This window comes from Hypanus sabinus, chromosome 4 (assembly GCF_030144855.1).
Source record: "Hypanus sabinus isolate sHypSab1 chromosome 4, sHypSab1.hap1, whole genome shotgun sequence".
Taxonomy (NCBI): Eukaryota; Metazoa; Chordata; class Chondrichthyes; order Myliobatiformes; family Dasyatidae; genus Hypanus; species Hypanus sabinus.
This window is the reverse complement of record NC_082709.1, coordinates 126,900,433-126,924,455: the sequence shown is the minus strand read 5'-3', so window position 1 is coordinate 126,924,455 and position 24,023 is coordinate 126,900,433. Positions and strand designations below refer to the sequence as shown.

General features: G+C 39.8%; 1 protein-coding gene across 1 annotated transcript in view; it reads left to right on the top strand.

Moving 5' to 3' along the window:
- LOC132393187 (SR-related and CTD-associated factor 4-like) overlaps positions 1-24,023 on the top strand; it is a 73,641-nt gene that overhangs the window by 37,503 nt on the left and 12,115 nt on the right. Inside the window, exons 6-17 of the mRNA XM_059968126.1 lie at positions 1,852-1,991; positions 2,587-2,736; positions 2,911-3,005; positions 3,306-3,426; positions 4,740-4,928; positions 5,012-5,103; positions 11,989-12,179; positions 12,472-12,572; positions 17,230-17,343; positions 17,781-17,937; positions 21,781-21,896; positions 23,159-23,318. Coding sequence (XP_059824109.1) covers positions 1,852-1,991; positions 2,587-2,736; positions 2,911-3,005; positions 3,306-3,426; positions 4,740-4,928; positions 5,012-5,103; positions 11,989-12,179; positions 12,472-12,572; positions 17,230-17,343; positions 17,781-17,937; positions 21,781-21,896; positions 23,159-23,318 — 1,626 coding nt within the window. The remainder of the gene's footprint in view (positions 1-1,851; positions 1,992-2,586; positions 2,737-2,910; positions 3,006-3,305; positions 3,427-4,739; positions 4,929-5,011; positions 5,104-11,988; positions 12,180-12,471; positions 12,573-17,229; positions 17,344-17,780; positions 17,938-21,780; positions 21,897-23,158; positions 23,319-24,023) is intronic.

The window sequence follows — 24,023 nt, the reverse complement described above, 5'->3', positions numbered from 1 at the left end:
GCTTATGGCTCAGGGCATGAAATCGGACGCTTAGGAGGCATAGTTAAATATTTCAAGCACAAAATCTCTGCACCATAGGTAAAACCAACAAAAGTTTAAGAGCGCAAGATCGCACAGCCACACCTTACCAAAACCAATGAGAGACTGGCAGGAGTGAGACTGTGAGGCCTGCGCATGTGACTTGTACTGGCAGGAAAGCAGAGCTCCTCGCATAACTCTGAGTTTTGTTCACACATAAGGAGATGTTGGTAGAAATAGGTTCCTTGTATAACTGCGAATCCGCATAGTCTGAAGCTGCATATAACATGGATAGGGTGTAATTTCAATAAACTTGGAGAATTTTGTAGAGATGTCATTGGGATTTTTCCCGTGCTGTGATATCCCTACTGTAGAAAACCTCATCTGAAGTCATATCTTTTACTGTGGATCAAATGTGCAGCAATAGAAAGCAGTTGTAAAATGATTCTGTCTGCCTATCTTGATTCTCACAGTGCTAACTCTTAAGAAAATTGCAGAGAGTGACATTTCAGGATATATGACCATATTTGACACCATTTAGACTGTTAAGTGCCTTGCTCAAATTCAAATGGCCACAGTTCACCTGCAGCTCCACAATAGATAACATGCAAGCTATTTTACTACCCAATGGGTCTATAACAGTACAAATCTCATGGAAAACATATTTGCAACCGCAGTCCTATGGGACATCACCTGAACCTCAGTGATTTTACCACAGGATGCAGGCAATTGCCTTGCATCCATTGTTTCATAGCACTAGATCATTCACCAAAGTATGTTATAAGATTGTCTTTCCACTTGACATCTGGAAGACCAAGATTCTCCACCAGTTGCCCTCTTCGGCATCACGTTGCTGTCTGACATAAAGGTTCTCCTCTGAGTAGCTCTTGAGATAAGAAACCTTCTTGGTTTCACCTTGCACTTTCAAGCCTTTTTCATCTCTCTTTCAGAAGTTCATTCATTCCTGGTCATATTTTAGTACCTTCTCTGTGTCATTGACCTCAGATTTCCTTGGGAGTCTCTTGCCTATGATTGCTGCTAACCTTGCCACTTAGTACTTTTGAGTCAGTATCCGAATAGAATCACAAACAAGGAAGCTGGTTGAATTTCTGCAAAGCCCCAAACTGAAGGTTTCTTTTCCAATTGTAATTCTCAACAATAGGCTTTGACAGAAGTTCTTGCACATACCAAGTACAAACCAGCACTTGGTGTGCCTGATGTACATGTAATTTTAAAAATTAGGAATTTAAAGAAAATTTTAAAATGCTCAATACTGAATTCAGCAGGCCAGGCAGCATTTATGGAAATGAATAAACAGCTGGCTGTGACCCTTCTTCAGAACTGGAGAAGAAGGGGGAAGATGCCAGAATAAAAAGGTTGGTGGAGGGGAAGGACAACTAATTGATAGTTGATAGGTGAAGCTAAATGGGTCTGAAAGGTGAAGAAGAAGGAATCTGATAGGAAATGAGAGTGCGCCATGGAGGAAAAGGAAGAAAGAACTCCAGTTCTATCTCTGACCAGATATTAAGTGTGCATCCTGCAAGAGTTACTGAATTTGGGATTAGGGGTAGGAATCTTAGGATTTTGATCTTTGCCAAACCCAGAATGATTAGGTCTGCAGCAGCTTGACTGCAAATTTTCATGAAATGTATTAATTCAAACTTTAACCACTCAGTTCCTTAATCAGAAGCCCAAGTCAATGGGAAAGGGATTTTGACAGTTTTTATTTTGCAATCTGTGCAACTGTAAGGTTTTGGTGTTACTTTTTAACAATATTAGCAATTCAGCATTGCAGAGAAATAATGTTCAGTTACTTCAAATTATATTTTCTAGGTCCTCCTGTTGAACCTCCCACACCTGCAACAGTTCCTCAGATTACTTCTGATTCTTTATCTACAATGCAACAACAACTACCCACTTCTGATGCTTTTGTAGCTGTAGCTCAGCTTTTTCAGACAACGCAAGGAGCACAGGTAAAGTAACAGTTTATAATACTTACATTCATAGTCACTTAATCGACTTGTGCTCCATATATTACATTTTTTCTACCACTATAAATTTTGTGTATATTGATTTGAAATGTGCAAGTTATGTTCAGTTTCCAATTTTATTGTGATACTGAATGAAAACCACATTTTCTTGCATTTGATAAATTAAGAGTTGTGTATTTTATCATGAAAAATTGACTAAAATCTGGAATTTCAAGGCTGACAGTGAGGATATTAAACTAATTTGTTGTATTCTAATCTTCACCATATGAGAAATAAAAGCATAGTGATTAACTGCTTCAAGGTAGTTTGTTTTTAAGGTAAATGCAATCTAAGTTAAGTTTTTTTTTGTGCTGTTCCAGGTTGTTTAAAGTTACTCCCCGTCTAAGTTTATTGCCATATTTACAAAACACTTGACATATGGTAACTTAAAATAGATTAAATTTGTACAGGAAAAAAGTTGAAAGGTTCATTACCTTTTAGTTTTGTGTTAAGGTTCATTGTATCCTGGAAGATGCAATTCCACTCATTTTCAATTTTGTACACAAATGGTAATGCTGATTTTTCTTCCCCACCTTAGATACAGCAAATATTGCAGAACTTCCAGCAGGCTCCAAAGCAGCAGTCACCAGTTGTAGACAGTGCCATAATGTCTCAAGTGGAGGCAATAACTGCTCAGTTGAAACCACCTAGTACGCAGCCTCCAGAGCAAAAAGCTGCCTTTGACAAGGTAGGGAGAAACATTTGAAGTATGGTGCAAAGTAAAATGATCAAGGACAATTGAGTGTTTTAATACTGAGTAGACGTCACATTTGTGTAAGTAGATGTTCAAAATATAGAATAACTACTTTAGGTGCTTTCCTCATGAATGAAATGTGACAGGTTGTTCACAATTTTACTGCAGAAATTGCTTGACCGGTTTGATTATGATGATGAGCCAGAACAAGTTGATGAAGTAAAGAAAGAAGAGCCTACACCTCCATCTGCTCAAACTTCTTTGTAAGTACCAGTGAACTGATTGTCTTGAACTCGTGTGGTTACTGGTGATGTATGAGTTGTATGTGGGTCACAAATGATATGACACAAAATTAGTTAAATCATTTGAATTGGACATAGTAATTCTATGGCCATTTTTTTTGAATATGCTGTTGTTAATCAATGGTATCAAGTTGTTTACCACATGAAAATATTAAATATGTATAGTTGTACATGAGGAACTCCATGCATTCTATGGGTACTTTTAATGGGATTTCTAGTTTGCTGAAATAAACATTGTTTATTTTGTCTGCTTAATTTTAGTGCCTATTCAGGAGAAGGCTTACAGCCACCTATGTATCAGCAGCTTGGAATACAACTGCCAAATATGGAACAATTTCAGCAAACTTTGATGGGTCTTCAACAAGAGACATTGCAACAACAGGTTAGTGAATGCAACAAGTTTAAAATCCTGGAATCCACATTTTTTAAATGAAAAATGTATGTGCATTAGCTATTTAGTTAAGGTAGTTGCGATTAATATTTACAGTATCAAAATGCAAATATAGAACAGGAAGACCAATTAAGTAGTCCTCAGTGTATTAAACAGTCTGAGCTTCCACAGTTCCTTCCTCTTAATGGAATAAAAAATAAGTGTTGTACATAACTAAGTATGGAGCAACTTCACAATGTTCTTTTTCCACTAGTGCAAATGAAAGAGCCAATTGAAGTCCTCATTTTGTAACTTGGGGAGTGGTCAGTTAACATTTTTGTACAGCATAAGAAATAGCCGTTTTTGTGAGCCATTCAATTCCTTGTGCCCACTGCACAATTCACTATGCTTATGGTTGACTTTTGACTTTATGCTACTTTCCTGCCAACCACTAACTGCAGTTACCACTTGCTCTTGTCCACACTGCATTAGAATATGTGGATCCTCGATCAGCCTCTACAGTCACCTGAGGACCCGCAAATAGACAAACTCTTAGGAATCACAGCCAGGAAAAGTTTCATCTATGCACGCACCCAAATTAAACACTTAATTTGTTATGTTCACTTAACTGAGTATCATCACATATTAAGAGTATGTTGGCTATTGTATCATCACAAAAGGGAATCATTTTTGTTTCCTTATATTGATGAAAGATTTGATGAATGCATGTGTGTTGAACAGTATTAGCAGGATAATAAGGGAAGTCTGTTCAGAGCAGTCATTCCAAACTTTTGGCAGCAGTGATCAGTATTCTGAATAGAATGGCTTATCTGTTTACTTGTCCATAACACAATAGATTATTTTTGTTAAGACTTTGGGGACCTTTGAAAGTATGTTAGAAAAAATTGTTGAACATAGAAAAGAGATTCTTAGCTTAGCTTAAATTCTTAGGTTTTTACTGGGTTCTTCATTGTCCTCCCAATAGGGAAAATGTAAAATTAAAATTTGCTTGGATGTCCAAATGTGACAATGTTTTACTGAATTTAAGAGCTGTCTTTCAGGGTTAGGTACTTCAAAAATTGCATTGATTAGCGAAGAAACCAGCCTTTTAGTGTACTAATTGGGGGCTTGGTGCATTGTTGTAGCTTAGAAGAGAAAATGTGTGCTTTTCAAAAAGGTTATGAGATAAATTGAAGCTTTTGAGTTGGAGCTGGGATGGTGAGGAAGGTTATCACAAGTCCATTATGTCAGGTTGCTTTTTAATATTGAAGATTTATTTTAACTCTGAATAATTTTAGAATTTATGGTCATTTATTCTTTTTCAGATGCCCCCACCTCCCAATGGACAGTTGCCAACTTATGGAATGGTTCCTGTTCATCCTTATGCACCTATGCCTCAGCCTACTATGCCTCCTGTACCACCTTTACAGCCAGTTTTTCAGCAAGACTATCATGCTCCCACTGAGGTACCACAACAACAACAGCAGCAACCACAGCAGCAGCAACAACAGCAAGTGAGTTAAATTTAAATTGTGGTGCAAGTCACTTTAAATAGTACCAACAAAATGATCATTGATTTTTTTCTTGTTTTTTCAAGGAAGTAGATATGGAGATTGAAAAGCCTGAAATGCATGAAGCAAAACGTCGTAGTGTTGAAAACAGACGATCACGCACTCGATCTGGATCCAGGTTAGTAATAGGCTGTAAGTTTGCATTATATGAATATACTTGAAGTTGCTTCAAGGATATAACTATATATCTCCTGCAAGGATCTATGTTGAGAACTTAACTGTGAATGTTAATGACTTGCATTATGTGGTGAAAAGCCACATATTCTGAATATGTTCATTGCTTACTGTATTAAGAGAAACATTGAATTTCTTATATCAAAACCAAATGGACAAAAATCATTCCACGAGGTTTAACACATAGGACGTAAAATGGATAAAACAGAATTTTTGTGGTAAAAGTTAGAAATTGTAAAGATCTAAATATGGCTTGGATTTTATGTACATGAATCATTAAACTGTAGTAAAATGTATGTAGAAATCAATTTAGATGCTTGCATAAAATGTCTTTTTTTTTGCCCTGACAATGTGACAGTGCATTCTGTGGGATGGTTTCCTGATTAGACTGTCAAAGTTAGATCACATAATGCCTCAGTATCAGAGCTTTCAAATGAGTACAAATATTTTTGGTTCCTGATGTGAAACCCTTCAAACCTTTAATTGGAATACAGTAGGCCCTCTTTATCTGCGGGGGATTGGTTCCGAGACCCCCCCCCACGGATACCAAAAATCGCAGATGCCGAAGTCCCTTATTTAACCTGGATCAGTGCGGTGGCCTTTAGGACCCAGTAGAACCCCGGACTTTATTTAACATGTTCAGAGCGGTGGGCATTAGGACCTGGAGTAGTTCTGAATCCGCGGTGTTTCTGTTCACGAAAATAATCACGATCGCAATTGAAAATAAAGTGGAAGTAATAAAGCGATCGGAAAGGGGTGAAACGCCATCGGTCATTGGAAAAGCATAGGCTACAGTCGGTCAACGATTGGAATAATTTTAATGGAACATCGGCCCTGCCCCGATGAAAGCTGATTATTACTAAGCAACGCAGTGGTTTAATTATTGGGTTTTGGGTTTTTGATTCTCCGCATCAACCCGGCACGGTGGAGAGCGCACCTGATAGCAATCTGTCACTAGATCGAACTCAAGTACTTCCCGAGCCTGGTGCTGAAACATATGTTCTTAAGTGTTTTATATGGATAGAAAGGTAAACTATGTACTATATACGAATGCAAATGTTTGACTAACTGACACTAAATAATATCAGATGTACCTGTTCCGACTTACTTAGAGAAATTTGGATTTTTTTCGATCCTGATCCACAATAACCCACGCACATCCTCCCGTATACTTAAAATCAACTCTAGATTACTTATAACAGCTAATACAATGTAAATGCTATGTAAAATAGTTGTTATTCTGCATTGTTTAGGAGTCTGTACGTGCTTGAACAACAAGTGCTGGAAGAGCACTTCCAGGTTTTCACGATTTGCGGTTGGTTGAATTCACAGGTGCGGAATTCGCAGATAAGGAGGGCCAACTGTATTGATCATGTGGCATATTGGGTTGTGTGAGAAATAAGGTTGTGACCCACATCCTCAGAGAGGGCATCTTTGCCAGGAGATTCTGGGAAAAGACTGGGTTATTTGTCATGGTTTGTCTCAAATAGATGTTTTACATAAGCCTCTGTGCTTTATCTGAGGTTCCCAGAGGGGACACGCTGAAAGAAATATCATTTGCTGTGAGGAGCCATCAGTGCAGTGAAAGTGCCCTCTGAAATGCTTGTAAATCTTAGTTATTTCAGAGCAAAAATTTTTGCCAGTCATTTTTGGAGAGGTATATGGCCCTACCACTGCTCCATTCTTATTAATGCTACGAATGAATGATAACTGATGATTTGCTAGTGTTAAGTAATGGTGATAATGTGACATTAAGAAAATGTCACTTGAATATTCTGGACAACATACTTCTGAATAATTAAACAAATACATTTTGACAGCGTCCTCAGCTAGTTCAGAGAATCATTGGAATTACAAGTGGGAATGTTGGCCTTTATATTTTGGTGCCCAGGGTGCAGCTGTATGAAACCCTGGCTAAGTTATTTTAGAGCAGATCTGGTAAATTCAGCTGGGAAGGACTTAAAGATGTGCAAAATATATTTGTCAAATTGACAAATGAAGATTTCAAGATATATAGCAGAAATTATTAAGAGAACTTATTTTCTGCTGGGAGGGCAGTGCGAGTAGGTGTATCTTGAAAATTAGCGCAAGACACAAAGGGTGTAGAGGTTTGGAAGATGCTAGATAAATTGTTTACTTTTAAGTTAGTGATGGTATTTGGTTAACTACTGTTTTCAACATTTATGGAGCAGGAACAGGCAGAAGAAACTAAATCCCAGATCACCATAAGCACATTGAGGTCAAGTTTAAGGGATTTAAATCGCCTACTTCCATAGGCGATTCCTTATAAAAGTAAGCAAATAACTTTAGGCACTTGTTTCTCTTCTGTTTGCACTCAGCTGATAATTTAGTTTCCTACTTCATTTGATCATTGTAACTCTGAACTAGCAGTTTCTGAGCCAGGTTCTTATGGACTTGTGTCGCAGTACGTCATGGCAACTGTTCTGTATTGTGTGGATTTCCTCCTTTTTTGGGGTAATAATTCTACACATTTTAAATTGTTCAGTGAATATAATTTAGGATAAGTTTTATTTTAGGGGTGACACAGTAGCATAGCAGTTAGCGCAATGCTATTACAACACTAGTGACCAGGGTTAATTAATTCCCACTGCTGTCTATAAGGAGTTTGTATGTTCTCCCCGTGACTGTGTGTGTTTCCACCCACGTTCCAAACACACATGGATTATTGGGTTAATTGGTCCCATGAGTGCAAATGAGCAGTGCAGGCTGGTTGGGCTGGAATGGCCTGTTACCATGCTGTATCTTTACAATTAAAAACAAATCTGTCATAAAATTTGTTTTGTGGCAGCAATACAGGACAATACATAAATTACTGAAGGTTCCAAAAAGCAATATAAAAATAAATAGTGCTAAAAGAGAGCAAAATAGTGAGGTTGTGGCGACCCACTTCCCAGCGCACTCAAACCGGCTCACAAATTGGCGCACGCTGGCATTGAGGCCAGTCCCAAAAAGGGCGCCAAGTCTACTTCACCAGCAAGGGGAAAAGCCCGCACACGGGATGGGACTGTGAATACACACCCCCTATAGCATCCCCGCCCGGGGAGGGCGGGATCAGGAAGGCTTTAAAGCGAGGCCGCGAAGTTTGAATAAATCTCTTTTGCAACTGCAGCTCATCGACTACGTGTCGTTATTTCAGCACTGTGTGTAGCACACTGCTACAATTGGTGACCCCAATGGCCCAAACGATATTTGGGCCGAAGATGAACGACGCCACATCTGTTAATGCAGTTTTGTTAAAGCCGCCAAGCTTCTGGACGCTACAACCTCACCTATGGTTCCAGCAAGCAAAACTGCCAAGGAGCAGCGGCACACCAAAGCTCTGCCGCAGCAGTTCCACCCCACCCACCGGCGTTTCGACCACATTCATGTGGATATCGTGGGCACCTCCTCATTATCGTGGACCGGTTCACCAGATGGCCAGAGGCGGTCCCGCTCACCGACACCACCTCTGAATCTTGCGCCCGGGCACTGATCGCCACCTGGGTATCTCGCATTGGTGTACCGGCCCACATTACCTCTGACAGAGGCGCCCAGTTCACCTCCAGCCTGTGGTCAGTTATGGCCAGCCTTTTGGGGACACAGCTGCACCACACAACTGCCTACCACCCACAGTCGAACAGACTGGTGGAGCGGTTCCACCGTCACCTGAAGTCGGCTCTCATGGCCCACCTGAGAGGACCTAACTGGGTGGACGAGCTTCCCTGGGTCCTGCTCGGAATCTGCACAGCGCCCAAAGAAGATCTGCACACCTCGTTGGCCGAGTTGGTTTATGGCACACCCCTGGTCGTCCCAGGGGAGTTCATACCAGCCGCAAGGGGGTAAGAGGAAGAACCCGCAGCAGTCCTGGGCAGACTACGCGAGAGGCTCGGTAACCTGGCCCCCATACCCACTTCGCAGCATGGGCAGAACCCGACCTGCGTACCCAAAAACCTGCTAAACTATAAGTTCATTTTTGTACGATGGGGCGGACATCAGGCGCCACTACAGCGGCCCTACGAGGGGCCGTTTACGGTGATCAGAAACAACGGGTCCACATTCGTGCTGGACATTGGGGGGAGAGAGGAGGTTTTCACAGTGGACCGACTCAGACCGGCCCATGTGGACTTGGTGCAACCGGTCGAGTTTCCGGCACCGCGGCGCAGAGGCAGACTTTCCAAACAGAGTCCGGCCCAGACTGTGGACATTGGGGGGTGTATCGCCGGTTTGGGGGGGGGGTGGGGGTTATGTGGCGACCCACTTCCCAGTGCACTCGCTGGCATTGAGGCCAGTCCCAAAAAGGGCACCAAGTCTGCTTCACCAGCAAGGGGAAAAGCCCACGCGAGGGACGGGACTGTGAATACGTGCCCCCTACAGCATTCCTGCCCGGGGAGGGCGGGATCAGGAAGGCTTTAAAGCGAGGCCGCGAAGTTTGAATAAATCTCTTTTGCAGCTGCAGCTCATCGACTATGTGTCGTTATTTCAGCGCTGCGTGTAGCACACCGCTACAAGGTAGTGTTTATTTTATGGACCATTAAGAAATCTGATGGCGGGGGTGGGGGTCACTCACAGTTCCTAAAACTTCTTCAAGCTCCTGTACTTCCTTCTTGATGGTAGTAACATGAAGACGACATGTCCCAGGTGGTGAGTTATATTAATAATGGATGTCCTTTTCTTGAGGCACTGTCTTTTGTTCAAGTTTAATTGTCATTCACTATACATGAATGCCCATCAATACAGCCAAATGAAACAGTGTTCTTCTGGAGCCAAGGTACAAAACAGTGCCAACAGTCACACACAGCGCAAAGCACATGTATATAAGTTAGCAGTAAATCCTTAAGTCAATGTATGTTGTTGGCAAGGGCAACATAATCCATCTTCCTCCAAGTGAGCATTGGAGGCAGCATGATACCAAGAGGACACCCACCTCGGGACATGGGCTGCGACTTCTTCTGGGGACTGCAAACTGGCAAGCCTGCAGCTTCACCGTTGTCTATTCTTCAACTGAGGCCAGGCAGCTCCCCCCAGTTGTTGGTCCCGCCAATAAACCGGTGAACTGGACTTGCAGCATTCCACATTACCAATTTTCAACAGGGTCTTGTGAACAGAGGAAAAACAACTAAAACAATAACTGTTAGACTGCACACTACCTTCGCGCGCCAACTCTGATACTTTTCTATAGCAGGCAGCAGCATGATCTACACCAAGTCTAGTTCCTCCAGCTCCTCTGCCTATGATCAAGTTGCTGATGGGGTAGTCCTGCAGAACTTGAAGTTCTTAATATCCAGTATTTTTTTTTTCAAAAATAAAGACATTTTAAAAAAAGACAAAAACAGCTTTGGCCTCAGAGAGGGTGCTGCCCTCTTACTGGATTTTGAAAATGTTTTCAATGGTGAGGAGGCTTGTGCCCATGATGGAGATGTCTCGAGTTTACAACCCTCTTCAGCTTTTGTTCAATCCTTTGGACCCTCATACTATACGGTGATGCAACCAGTTAAAATGCTGTCTGTGGAACATTTGGAGAAATTTTCTTGTCTTTAGTGATATACCAAATATTCTCAAACTCCTAATGAAGTATAGCTGCTGGTGTGTCTTCTTTGTGTTTGTTTGGGCCGAGGATGGATCCTCTGAGATGTCGATGCCCAGGAGCTTGAAGCTCTCACCCTTTCCACTGCTAACACAGTGAAGAGGACTGGTGTGCCAACTTCCCTTTCCTGTAGTCCACAATCAATTCCTTGCTCTTACTGATGATGAGTGCAAGGTGGTTGTGATACCATTCAACTAGCCAATTTATCTCACTCCTGTATACCTCCTCGTCACCATGTGAGATTCAGCCAACAGTAGTTATTAGCAAATTTATAGATGGCGTTTTTGCTGTATCTTGCCAAACAGTCGTGAGTGTAGAGAGAGTTAGGCAGTGGTCTAAGCATACATCCTTAAGGTGCTCCTGTGTTGATTGTCAATGGAAAGGAACTTATTTCCCCTCTGCACTGACATGGTCTCTCAAGGAGGAAGTCAAGGATCCAAATGTTTCAACTTGTGCGAAATATGGCATGCAAACCCTACCACTGCCAACCTGCATCCAATTTAAATGTTCATTGTCCTCACAAATGAAATGCAAGAAAATTTCACACCTAATTTTCCAAGTTTTCACAAATTGTATCCATGATCATCGAATGGAGATTGGTGAAACATGATGTAGGAGCAGAAATGGTAAATTAGAAACTTCTATATCATACATTGGCAATTAAATACTTGTCAATCTACATAGTTTATATGTTATGTCTTGATAAATTTGAATTGTTGGCTACTAAATGTTTATTCTCTCATAGACAACAAATTTGACAGTATTATGTTCTTATACTCAAATGATTGCTAAATGGCCATCATTTTTGCAGTTCACTGTTCACCCTCATGGTAGAACTTACAGGAAAAATTCAGAATACATAGACATGCTTTGGAAGTTTGAAATGCAAATTTATAAATTAATAACTTTAAGAGTCAAACTTCCTGACAGATTGCAGCAGAATAGGTGCATTAATCAACTTCACAAATTCCATTCATTTCTGGAACCAGGTTTTAATTGAGATCTTGTTATCTGTTCATAATTGATAATAGGCGGCCTAGCTGATGTGAAAGATATTCTTACAGTTCAGAATGTGAGTACTGAGAACAGTGCTGTCTTTAATTATTAGCATTGACATTCAGTTTTAGCTATTTTGTGGAAATTGGAAGGATTTGTATTTGTTCAGAAGACTGGTTGTTAAAGTATAGATTGATTTATGAGACCTCATGTGGAACATACAGCTTTTATTTCTTTTATTTTTCGCAGATCACCGAAGAGGAGACGTTCTCGGTCAGGTTCGAGGTCCCGAAGATCAAGACATAAACGTTCTCGATCACGATCTAGAGAAAGGCGAAGACACTCTCCTCGATCCCGAAGTCAAGAAAGACGTGAACGAGAAAAGGAGCGAGAACGACGGCAAAAAGGGCTTCCTCCAATTAAGTCTAAAATTGTCAGCGGTGGGTAAAATGAGTCTAGTAAAAAATCCTCTTATTTCCACCATAGACACATTGGATTATATTTTAAAGGAACATTCTGCCACTAATGTAGTTTATGAACATAATTGTTCTGCAACTAACCTTAAAAAAATTATGTTCATAATATTTAGCTAAGATCATTGGTTTTTGCAAGTGAATTTTTTTTCTAAACACAAGGGCTATTTCTGTTCTCAAATCACACTTGTTATTTAAACATTTCATATTGTTAAGGCAAAAATATTCCTGTATTTAAGCTTTTTCATCTTGAATCCAGTTTGTAGCACAACTCTCTGGATAGGACAACTGGATAAAAGAGCAACCCAGCAGGATGTTGCAAATCTTTTGGAAGAGTTTGGCCAGATAGAATCTTTGAATGTAAGTATATTTTATCAATGAAAATTCATTTGTTGCATTGGATTAAGTACCAATGTATAAATTATCTATTTTTCATTGTATGGAGCTGGATTCTTGCCTTGGCCAAGGAAAACATGCTGGGTCATGAATATATTGCTGTTGTAAGATCTAAGCTGGCTTTGACTTGCCTGTTTTAGTTTTTAAAAAAATGCTTTTTGCTGCACATATGTAATTTTTGAGTGCAAAATTCATACTTGAGTGTTGCTGGGATCGGATCCATCCTTTATTCAGAAATTAAATTAATAGATTTAAGGGTGGGGGAAACTGTAATTTTAAGATTTGTAAAGCAAAATTACTTTTTGTGCCATTGCATAAAATTAATTACCATATGTTTATGTGTTACATATTTGCTGGTTGGTGTTGCTTAGCAAGATGTAAGGTATAACATTCCAATCTAAAGCTACCTCTGCGCATACATGACAGTTCTGCTCACCATTTGTGGTCTACTTTATACAAGTGTCAGTTCCATGCTGATATGGGCCAGAATTAATTCTGTACAGTTGCAAGAAAAAGTTTGTGAACTCTTTGCAATTACGTGGTTTTCTGCATTAATTGCTCTTAAAATGTGGTCTGATCTCTGTCTAAGTCACAATAATAGACAAATACCCTCTGTCTAAACTAATAACACAAACAACTGTACTTTTCATATTTTTATTGACATTTTATTAATCATTCACAGTCCAGGCTGGAAGTTTGTGAACACTTGTATTTATTAACTGGTAGAACCTCCTTTAGTGGCAATAACCTCCACCAAATGTTTCCTGTAGCTCATTCCTTCATGCAAGCTATTTCAGTTCATCAATATTTTTGGGATACCTTGCACAAAACAGCCCTCTTCAGGCCATGCCACAGCATCTCAATTGAGTTAGTCTGCTCTGACTTGGCCATTCCAAAACACAGTTTTTTTTCTCTTTTTAAACGATTCTTTTGTTGATTTACTCCTGTGTTTCAGATCATTTTGAATCACAGAAGGTTGGTTTGCATTTGCAGGAGATTATCAAGAAGACAAGTGGAATGTTGGCCTTCGTTGCTAGGGGCATTGAATTTACGAGCTGGAGGTTAAGCTGCAACCGTACAGGGTACTTGTGAGGCCTCACCTGGAGTACTGTGTGGTTTCCTTACTTGAGAAAGGCTATACTAGCTTTGGAGGCGGTGCAGAGGAAGTTCACCAGGTTGATTCTAGAGATGAGGGGGTTAGACTATGACAAGAGATTGAGTTGCCTATGACTGTACTCGCTGAAATTCAGAAGAATGAGAGGAGATGTTATAGAAACATATAAAATTATGAAAGGGACAGATAGGATGGGGCAGGAAAGTTGTTTCCACTGGAAGGTGAGATTAGAACTAGGGGACATAACCTCAAGATTCGAGGGAGTAGATTTAGGAAGGAGATGAGAAGGAGCAGCTTTTCCCAGAGAGTGGTGAATCTGTTGAATTCTCTGCCCAATGAAGCAGTGGAGGCTGCCTCAGTAAATATATTTAAGACAAGGTTGGATAGATTTTTGCATTGTAGGGGAATTAAGGGTTATGGGGAAAAAAAAAGGTGGAGATGAGTCCATGGCCAGATCAGCCATGATCTTACTAAATGGGGGAGTAGGTTCGACAGGCGAGTTGGCCTACTCCTGCTCCTATTTCATATGTTCTTATGTTCATTGTCTTGTATCATCCAATTTCTATTAAACTTAAGATGATGGATCACTACCCTGACATTCTCCTGTAAGATGTCTTGATACAATTTTTGAATTCATTGTTCCTTCAACGATTCCAAGCTGTCCAGCCCCTGAGGCAGCAAAGCAGCTTCAGATCATGGTGCTCCTTCCACCAAGCTTCACAGTTGGGATGAGGTTTTGGTGTAGGTGTGCAGTGCCCTTTTTCCTCCCAATATACCTGTGTGTATTTCTGCCAAAATGTTCAACTTTTGTCTCATCTGTCCACAGAACACTGTCTCAGAAGCATTATAGACCATCCAGGTGGCCTTTTGCAAACTTGAGACATGTAGCAAAGTATTTTTTGGAGAGCAGTGATTTCCTCCGTGGTGTCCTTCCACAAACACAATTCTCATTCAGTGTTTTGCTGATAGTAAGCACGCGAACAGAGACTTTGTCAAGTTCTAGAGTTTTCTGCTGTTAACCTTGAATTCTTTTTCACCTCCTTTAGCAATGCACATTGTGTTCTTGGTGTGATCTTTGTGGGACACCCATTCGTAGGAAGAGTTGGAACAGTACTGAATTTCTTCCATCTGTAGACAATTTTTCTTACTGATGATCAGTCAGGTCTTTAGAAATGCTTTTGTAGCCTTTTCCAGTTTCATGCTTCTCAACAATTCTTCTAATAAGGTCTTCAGAAAGTTGTTTTGATCAAGGCATGGTGCAGATAAACAGATCTGTTTTGAGAAGAGCAGGATCTGCCTTTTTATAGGGCAGGGCACCTCTGCAACCCACACCTCCAATCTCATCTCATTGATTGGAACACCTGACTCCAAATAGCTTTTGTAGGAGGCATTATCCAAGAGGTTCACATACGGTCAGCCCTCCTTATCAGCGAATTCTGCATGCGCAAATTCAACCAACCCCGAATCGCGAAAACCCGGAACTGCTCTTCCAGCACTTGTTGTTCGAGCATGTGCAGATTTTTTTTTCTTGTCATTATTCCCTAAACAATGCTGTATAACAACTATTTTACATAGCACTTACAATGTATTAGGTATTATAAGAAATCTAGAGATGATTTAAAGTATATGGGAGGATGTGCGTGGGTTATTGTGGATCGGGATGGAAAAAAATCAGCAGTTCTCCTACTAAGTAAGTTGGAACAGGGACATCCGGTATTATTTAGTGTCAGTTAGTCAGACGTTTGTCTTAGTATATAGTATATATTTTACCTTTCTGTGCATATAAAACACTTAAGAACATATGTTTCAGGTTCAGGAAAGGAAGTTCCCGAGTTCAATCGAGTGACAGACCACTCCTGAGTGCGCTCTCCACCATGCCGGGTTGATGTGGAGGATCAAAAACCCAATAATTAAACCACTGTGTTGCTTAGTAATAATTGTAGCTTTCATCGGGGCAGAGCCTTTCTCACTTTATCCTTTAAAATTGTTCCGATCGTTGACCGACATAGCCTAACGCTTTTCCAATGACCAGTGACGTTTCACCTCTTTCCGATCACTTTATTGTTTCCGCTTTGTTTTCAATCATGATCATGATTATGGACTTAGAGTTCTGCTGCCAGGTCCTAATGTCCACCACACTAAGACAGGTTAAATAAGGTCTGGGGTTCCACTGGGTCCTAAGATCCACCGCATTGAGATAGGTTGAATAAAGGACTTGAGCATCCGTGAATTTTGGTATCTGCAATGGGTCCTGGAACCAATCCCTCGCGGATAAGGAGGGCCAACTGTATTTTTTTTAACCTAGACTGAGATTGTTGAAATGATGTACTCAGTAATGATGAGAAATAGTACAGTTTTTTGTGTGTTCATTCAGGCAGATTGTGTTTGTCTATTATTGTGACTTACATGAAGTTCAACCACATTTTATGAGTAATTAATGCAGAAAAACAGGTAATTGCAAAGGGTTCATAAAGTTTTTTTTCTTGCAACTGTAGATAGGTGGCAGAGGAGATTTATAAAAATAGCATTAATGAGTCAAAATTTAATTTACTTCTGGTCTAGAAGGGGAAAATTTTAGAAGTTTATTAGAATTGTTCAAATGGGGAGGGAGGTGGAATTTCATAGTCAAAGTAGTTCTTTCCAGTGGTAGAAGGATTAGCAACCATATAACAGAGCTGTAAGGTAATTTAGGGAAGAACCTGAGAGTAAGTGAACTTTAAGTGGTCTACAATTTAGTGGCGCAGAAAGCTATTTAGGGCCGGCTTGTGGTGTAATGATGTCAGCACTGAACTTCAAGGCAGATGGTCCTGAGTTCAAACCCTGCTGGGTCCCAACCTGGGCGGCAGCAGTAGCTGTGCAGAAGAAAGGCCCAGCAATCTACTTCAGTATCTTGTCGTGAAAACCTTATGGATCTGATGGTCCATGAGGTCACAAAGAGTCAGACTCCACTAAACGACTGAACAACAAAAGCAGATCTAGCAAAGGAGAGTCAAGTAAATAATGGAAGAGGTATGTGGGAAGTGCAGAGGTGGGGCCCTGATTGGTTAGCTCCTACAGAAAGATGAGAGGTGTGATGGACTGGATAGCCTGCTTATCTACAAGAATGCTTCCTTGTCATTGTAAATGAATACCAGAATATGATGTAACATTTGAAGTAATTTTGCAAATAGTTTTGTTCTTGTATAAGTGCTCTTCTTGGATATAGCAAGTCAATGTGAAGATAGAGAGCATGATAACAGCAACGTGTGGTGGCAATGGCAGTGTCTTTATAACAGGATTACAAACAGTTGTATGTACAGTCAAATGCAAATTAAAACCTGGTAGTGATTAGTTATAAAAGCAGAATTCTATGGATAAACAGATCCAGTAGCATTTGTGGAGAGAGGATGAAAGTTAGTGCTTTGTTTAATAAGTATTTATCAGCATGTTAGTTTGTAATGGTTGTATATTCTTTCTGGCTCTATTACAGATTGGTCCGTTCTTAATCTACCTTTTGTTCTATTATAGATGATTCCTCCAAGAGGCTGCGCTTACATTGTGATGGTTCATAGACAAGATGCATATCGAGCCTTACAGAAACTTAGCAGAGGAACATTCAAAGTTAATCAAAAGCCTATAAAGGTATGCGTTGTGCAGACGTTGAAGTACGTGGTTTACTGAACTGGGGCTCAGTTCTGTCAAGTGTAACTTCTAGTGGCCAAATGGTTTGTTATTGTTCTGCGCAGCATTTATGGAATGTATCCATTGTTGGTATACCCCTCTGCTAATTCTGCTAGGGCATAGAATGTCCATCAGGTTGGTAGGATTAGGATGAATTTTCAGTTTTCCATTCAAGCAAGGATATTTTTAAGAATTTGTTTAGTAAATGGTAGAATTAATTATAATTCCTCAGAAATGTAATAATCTTACTTCAGTTATGTTGTTTCTGAAATGTCTGCAATAGAAATACTCGTAACAGTATTTTGAGGGAGCAGACCTCTTAACATCTCATTACAGGACAAATATTAGATTTTGAGCAAAACAAAATGATGCAAACAGTATTTACATTTTTCCCCCAGATTGCCTGGGCCTTAAACAAAGGAATGAAAGCAGAATACAAGCAGTTTTGGGATGTGGAGCTTGGAGTTTCATATATCCCTTGGGATAAAGTTAAACCGGAAGAACTGGAGCGTTTGTGTGAAGGTGGAATGTTGGACAGTGAAACGCTTTGCCCAGGTAATTGTTGTCAACTCTGAATATTTTCTTTCAAAGAATGTGTTTTCAATAAAATTAGATACTTTATTTCAGTATACTGTAGGAGGGTAAATTTTTCGGGCCTGATTGTTTACATCTTTTGGAGACTATGGCAGTGATGTTTCCGAGCACTCCATTTTGTTGCAATTTTGATGGACTTTAGGCTCTGTGACCTAAAGTTAATGAACAATAGGGTTAGATTGAACTCGACTGTCTATGTTTCGATGGTTTGTGGTTTAGTATTTTACGTTCTGAGTTCTTGTCCTAATTTTTTTTTGCTGTTTTGTGTAATTTGTTTTTTGTGTGTTGAGAGATTGATGTCTTTCTTTGAGCAGGTTCCATGGTTTTTCTTCATTTGGTGGCTGTTTATGTGGAAAGACAAATCTCAGAATTGTATACAGCATACATACTTTGATAATAAATGTACTTTGAATCTTTGAAATTGTGAATGCACAAATTGTCATTTCCAAATTTCATTAGGTTTGAGGATGGTTCCTAGAAATGGCAATGTTACTTGATGTAACTTCACTATTTAAGAAGAACAAATGGGAAACAGCGAATAGTTACAAACAATGTGCTGAAGAACTCAGCGGGTCATACAGCATCTGTAGAAGGAAACAAATTGTCAGCATCTCTGGTCAAAGTCCTGTATAATTTCTTTCTCCCCCCGCAGATACTGCTTGACCTGCTGAATTCTTCACATTGTTAATCAACTGTATATTCTAGCATCTGTAATATGTCAACATGAATTAGTTGGACTGGCTTGTGGAGTGACTCAAGTCTGGAATATTATAAAGCAGTTGGTGTCAAAGCAGATGGAAATAAGAACAGAATTAGACAGGATTCACATGAATTTATTGAAGGAAAACTATCAGCAGATAAATAAGGGGAGAAAGCAGTGATGTGCGCTTTGATTTTTCAGAAGGCCTTCGGCATTATTATTCACATGAGATTATTAAGCAAAATGAGAGTGCATTGCTGTGGCAGTACTGGGTTGAAGGTTTGTTCACAGGGCAGAAAACAATGCCAGGGTAGGTTTAATTTTGAGTGGAAGGCCTTGGCCCAAGGGTACTTCAGTGATTGGTTTAGGGTTACCAGATGTCCACAACCTCTCATCAGTGATTCGGATGAAGTTAGGAAGCAAGTATATACAAGTTTGCTGCTGATAGAAAGCTTGCTTGCCATGTGGGTTGGATAGAATGTATTGAAGTTTCATGGGGGTGGGGGGGAAGAAGAGAAGTCAGTGGGTGAAGGTGCAGCAGAAAAAATATAATAATAGGTAAAATGCAAAGACATTTATTTCACTTGGGAAAATGGGAAGACAAAGTTTGCAGATTGCCTGTAGGATAAGTTTGGGGGAGACAAATTTCCTGATAAATGAACCACCTGAAGTTAACGTGGAGGACCAGCAGGAAATTGGGAAGACAGATGGTGCCTTGACCTTAATTACAAGAGAATTTGAATTCAGGAGTAGACCTGCTTCACTTCAAATCACAGAGTGCAGAAATGAGCCCTTCATATCCATTTGAGTTTTTTTCCTTAGCTGTGCAAATGCAACTTGCCTAAGTCGGGAGAACTGTATCTTTCTATGGTTTTTGTAAATGCCTCTTAAACTGAATGATATCTGATTTTTATCATCACCACTTTTAGAATGTTCTAGATGTCAACCATCTTCTGTGCAAATACAAAAGCTTTCCCTTTCCTCCCACCACTTATACTGCCTTGTTTTAATAGCCTACTCTGATAGGTTTTGCCTATCAGAAACAATGCTTCTCAATCTTGTATACTTCTGTCAAATCTCCCCTGAATCTCTTTTACTTCAGGGAAAACAAACCCAACATATCTAGTTAGTCACCATAACTAAAATCCTTCAATCCAGTCGACATTCTGGTGAATCCCCTGCATTCTCTCCTTTAGTAGGGCAACTAAAATTGCACTCAGTGTACCAAGCATCACCTAACCAGTGTTTTGATCACTTGTTGATTTGGAAAGCCGAAATAATATAAGGTGGAACCTATTGAAGTTCCAATTTTTATCTTTAAATAGTGGAAAGGTATGCAATCCATTCTTTCTGCAGTTCTGCAGCCTTGGTGATAAGTATATTTGACAGGTGAGATTTTGTAGTGATTAACCTGTGGGAGATATGTGCCTGTGGACACAACATATGTTGTACCATGGTCTCGTCAACCCATAAGAAAATGTGAAGGATTCCACTTCCTGTTCAGTCACCTACTGTACTAAAATCTTAGGCACCCTAGATTATTAATATAAATTTAGATTTAGATGATTTTGTCTTCTGTGTTAGTGTGTCAGTAGAAAAGAATATATTTTAGATTTCGGAACATTCATTTATGAAAAGAAATGTTAGATTTTTGTATCTTGTTAAAGAAAGTAACATTAAGTAAAGGACCACTTTTCAAATAAAAACTTGATTGCTTTGTAGGTGTATAACTCAGTGTATAATAACCAGGTACTAATGATCAATGACAAAATTGAGTTGAATGAGCTAAACTGATTAACTGAAACAGGTGTAGAAGGAATCAAACTGGGCAAAGGACAACCAATCCAAAAGGATGAGGGTGTGTCGGATGTGACAGTTTAACCTTCAAATGATCAGTTCTTACACCATGGCAAGAGTGAGCATAGCAACAAGACACAAAGTGATCACCCTGTATCAGCATAGTCTCTCCCAGGCAGTAATTTTATGGCGGATAAGAGTTTCAAGATTTGCTGTCCAGTCTCTTTTGAAGAAGCACAAAGAAATGGTCATGGTTGAGGACCAGAAACACAGTGGTTGGGCATGGAAACTGGGTGCAGCAGGCAAGGGATACATCAAACTGACATCTCTTCTGAATTGGAAGATGTCAAAAACTGCTATCGACTCTGAACTCACAGAAACCACTGGAACCCAAGTACACTCCTCTACAGTCCAGAGAAGTCTTGTCATAAGTAGTTTTCATGGAAGAGTTGCTGCCAAAAAGCCATTCCTCTCAAGTGGAAACAAAGCCAAGAGACTCGCACACAAAATCACAAGGACTGGGGTGCTGAATGATGGCTGTGAGTGCTCTGCACTGGTAAGTCAAAATTTGAATTTTTTGGCTCAATCAGGAGGCAGTTTGTTAATAGAAGGGCTGGAGAGCGCTACACAGATGAGTGTTTGCAGCTAACAGTGAAGTGTAGTGGAGATTTCCTATAGGTTCAGGGCTGTATTTCTGCAAATGGAGTTGGTGATCTGGTCAGAATTAAAGGAATCGTCAATGCTGAGAAATACAAGCAGATTCTCATCAATCATGCAGTTCCATCAGGGAGGCGTCTGATTGGTCCCAATTTCATCCTACAGCAGGGCAGTGACTCCAAACACACGGCCAAGGTTATAAAGAACTATCTCAAGTGACAAGAAGAAGAAGAAGTTCTGCGACAAATGGTATGGCCTCCACAGAACCCTGATAACAACATCATCGAGGCTGTCTGGGATTACCTGGAGAAACAGAAGCAAGTGAGACAGCCAAAATCTGTAGAAGAAATGTGGCAAATACTCCAAGATGCTTGGAACAACCTAGCAGCTGATTTTCTTCTAAAACTGCTGGACTGCTACATCTAATAGAATTAATGCAGTCTTAAAGGCAAAGAGTGGTGTTGTCAAACCAAATACTGGTTTAATTTAGTTTTTTTGTTTACTGTTCTTTATAGTTTTTTTTGATATTTTAACTTTTCCATTCATTATTTTTGCAAGTATCTTTGCTTTACAGATTTTTTACATGTGCCTAAGGGTTTTGCACAGGACTGTATGAATTAGCTGTCGTGTTTGATTCTGATTTGTATTAGATTGGAAGAATATTACAAAGGCACCACCAGCTGTCGCTGATACTCCTGAAAATGGCAGCACGGCTGTAACACAATCAGAAGAAATGCCCCAAACTTCCCTGCCCATGCCTACACAGGTAAGAATGAACTATGATATTTTCCAAGTTATTTATATTTAGTTGAGTGCAATCTTTCCATGGGCAGGATAAAGGAATTCTGATTCCATTGCCATAGGTGCAAGCCAACTTGTGAATATTTAAATATTTGCTGAGGATAAGACCAGAGTCACCCTAATTTGTTTGTAGTCTTTCTGAAATGAAGGAAGTGTGTCATTGTGTGCACAACATATAGCTGATTGCTATACACTTTCTTCATATCTTAAGTGTTTAGTATCTATATCCCTTCAGTAGTCTGAGATGGTGGCTGATTTCATTTCTGTGTTGATCCTTGCCATCCTAAGCACTGATTTGTCATCTATTTAATGCTTTTGCAAAATATAGTTCTACCCTTTAGAATTGACAATTCCATGAGAGAGTTCAACATGTTATGCAATGCTCAATCTTTTGATGCTATTGGTGTGCCTTTCCTTCAGCTGCATTGGCACTGAATCACTGCCTTTCAGCCCACTTCCACTCATTAAAATGATATCACATAAGTTAAGAATGTTTTGAGTTACAAATTTCTGCAACATTAGAATTATGGAATTTTGGTGGCAGTAAAGCAATATTTTCACACTTGAATTTTTATTCCTAATAATGCTGTTTTATGTTTTTGTTTAGCTTTTTAAATGTTCCATAGAAGCATAATAAATAGGCCATTCAGCACATTGAGCCAAAAGGGAGTAGGAAATGTACAAGGAATTCAGATCCCAGTCTTGATTGCACACTGGTCCATGTTCATAATTTTTAGTATTCTGGACCCCGACGCAAGCTCTTCTATACATGCATTGGACCCCAGCTCACTCTTGAGTTGGTGAGAGAGCCATGTGTTAGTTAATCAGGACTACGAACAGTTGACTGCTGAGTTGTCACAATTCTACTGTGCAATCCAGTTGTCTCCTGAGTACTCATCCTCAATTTACATTTTTTTTTCTCATAATTAGCAGTCCTTAGGATTAGGAGCAAAGAGGGAGATTATATCAATATTAGCATTAAGCGGCAGTTGAAATCCTAGTCAGTCAAGAAAAGTCGCTATCCAGTCAGTCTGAATTGCTCTGGTTTGTATACCGCACTTAGCTTTTATTTTCTATGTTATTTGTATAGTTGCTGTGGGGGGGGGAGAGTATTTGTTGAAAAGAAATGGATAAATGTTTTTAAATGTAAATCATATTGATCTATAAATTTGTATGAGGTGCATTAAAAATATTACAGAATTTTACTGTAAAAATGTGTTATTGCAGATGCCTGGAGTTCAGCCGATTCCAGCTGTTAATAGACTGCAGCCTCCAAATTTTTCAACAATTCCACCACCTACGTTCAATCCAGGAGTACCACCACCACCCCCGCCGCCACCACCTCCATTTATGCGTCCTGGTTTCAATCCAGTCCAGCCACCACCTGGTATGTCACTTCACTGAAGTAGCTAAGGACACTGAACAAGATAATATGTTGTGAGCCTCAAGTTTGTTCCTTCAAAGTGAAGTAATTAAGACTAAATGTTACCTTTGCTCTTGTATGGTACCATCCTTTATCTTTATAGGTAATTTCTTTTGACTTGAACATCAGTGGGAAGTGAAAGGTTCATTTAGTGTTCCTTTTTGTTCTCCAAAAAATCAAAGGCAAAGTTCTTATGTAAGCATATAAGGGATGAAATCATTTAAGTTTATCAGAAAGATGTAGCAATTATCCTGGAGAATGTCCTATCAGCATATAAACTGCAAAAATCAGAATGACAAAAAGGAGACTATATGAGGAATTAGTAATTTTAGGATAGTTAATGAGAATGGCATGTGTGGCCAAGAAGGGAGCAGGTAATACCAGAACTGGTACTGTGGAATGGGATGAATTAATGGCTGACGGTGAAGGTGCTCAAGGCAAGAACAATTGATTGAGCAACAAATAATCTGGATGGACCCAGTGGGCCGAGTAGCATCTGAAGTGGAAGGAAAGGAGTTCTGCATCAGGACTGAGAGCGGAGAGCACCAGTAAGAAGAGAAGAGGGGAAGTAGGGTACCACTGGCCAGAGGTGATCGATAAACTGAGGATGGAGAGATGGTAATGAAGGATTGTGTGTGATCGTCAGGTATGGGAAGAGATTAATTAGGG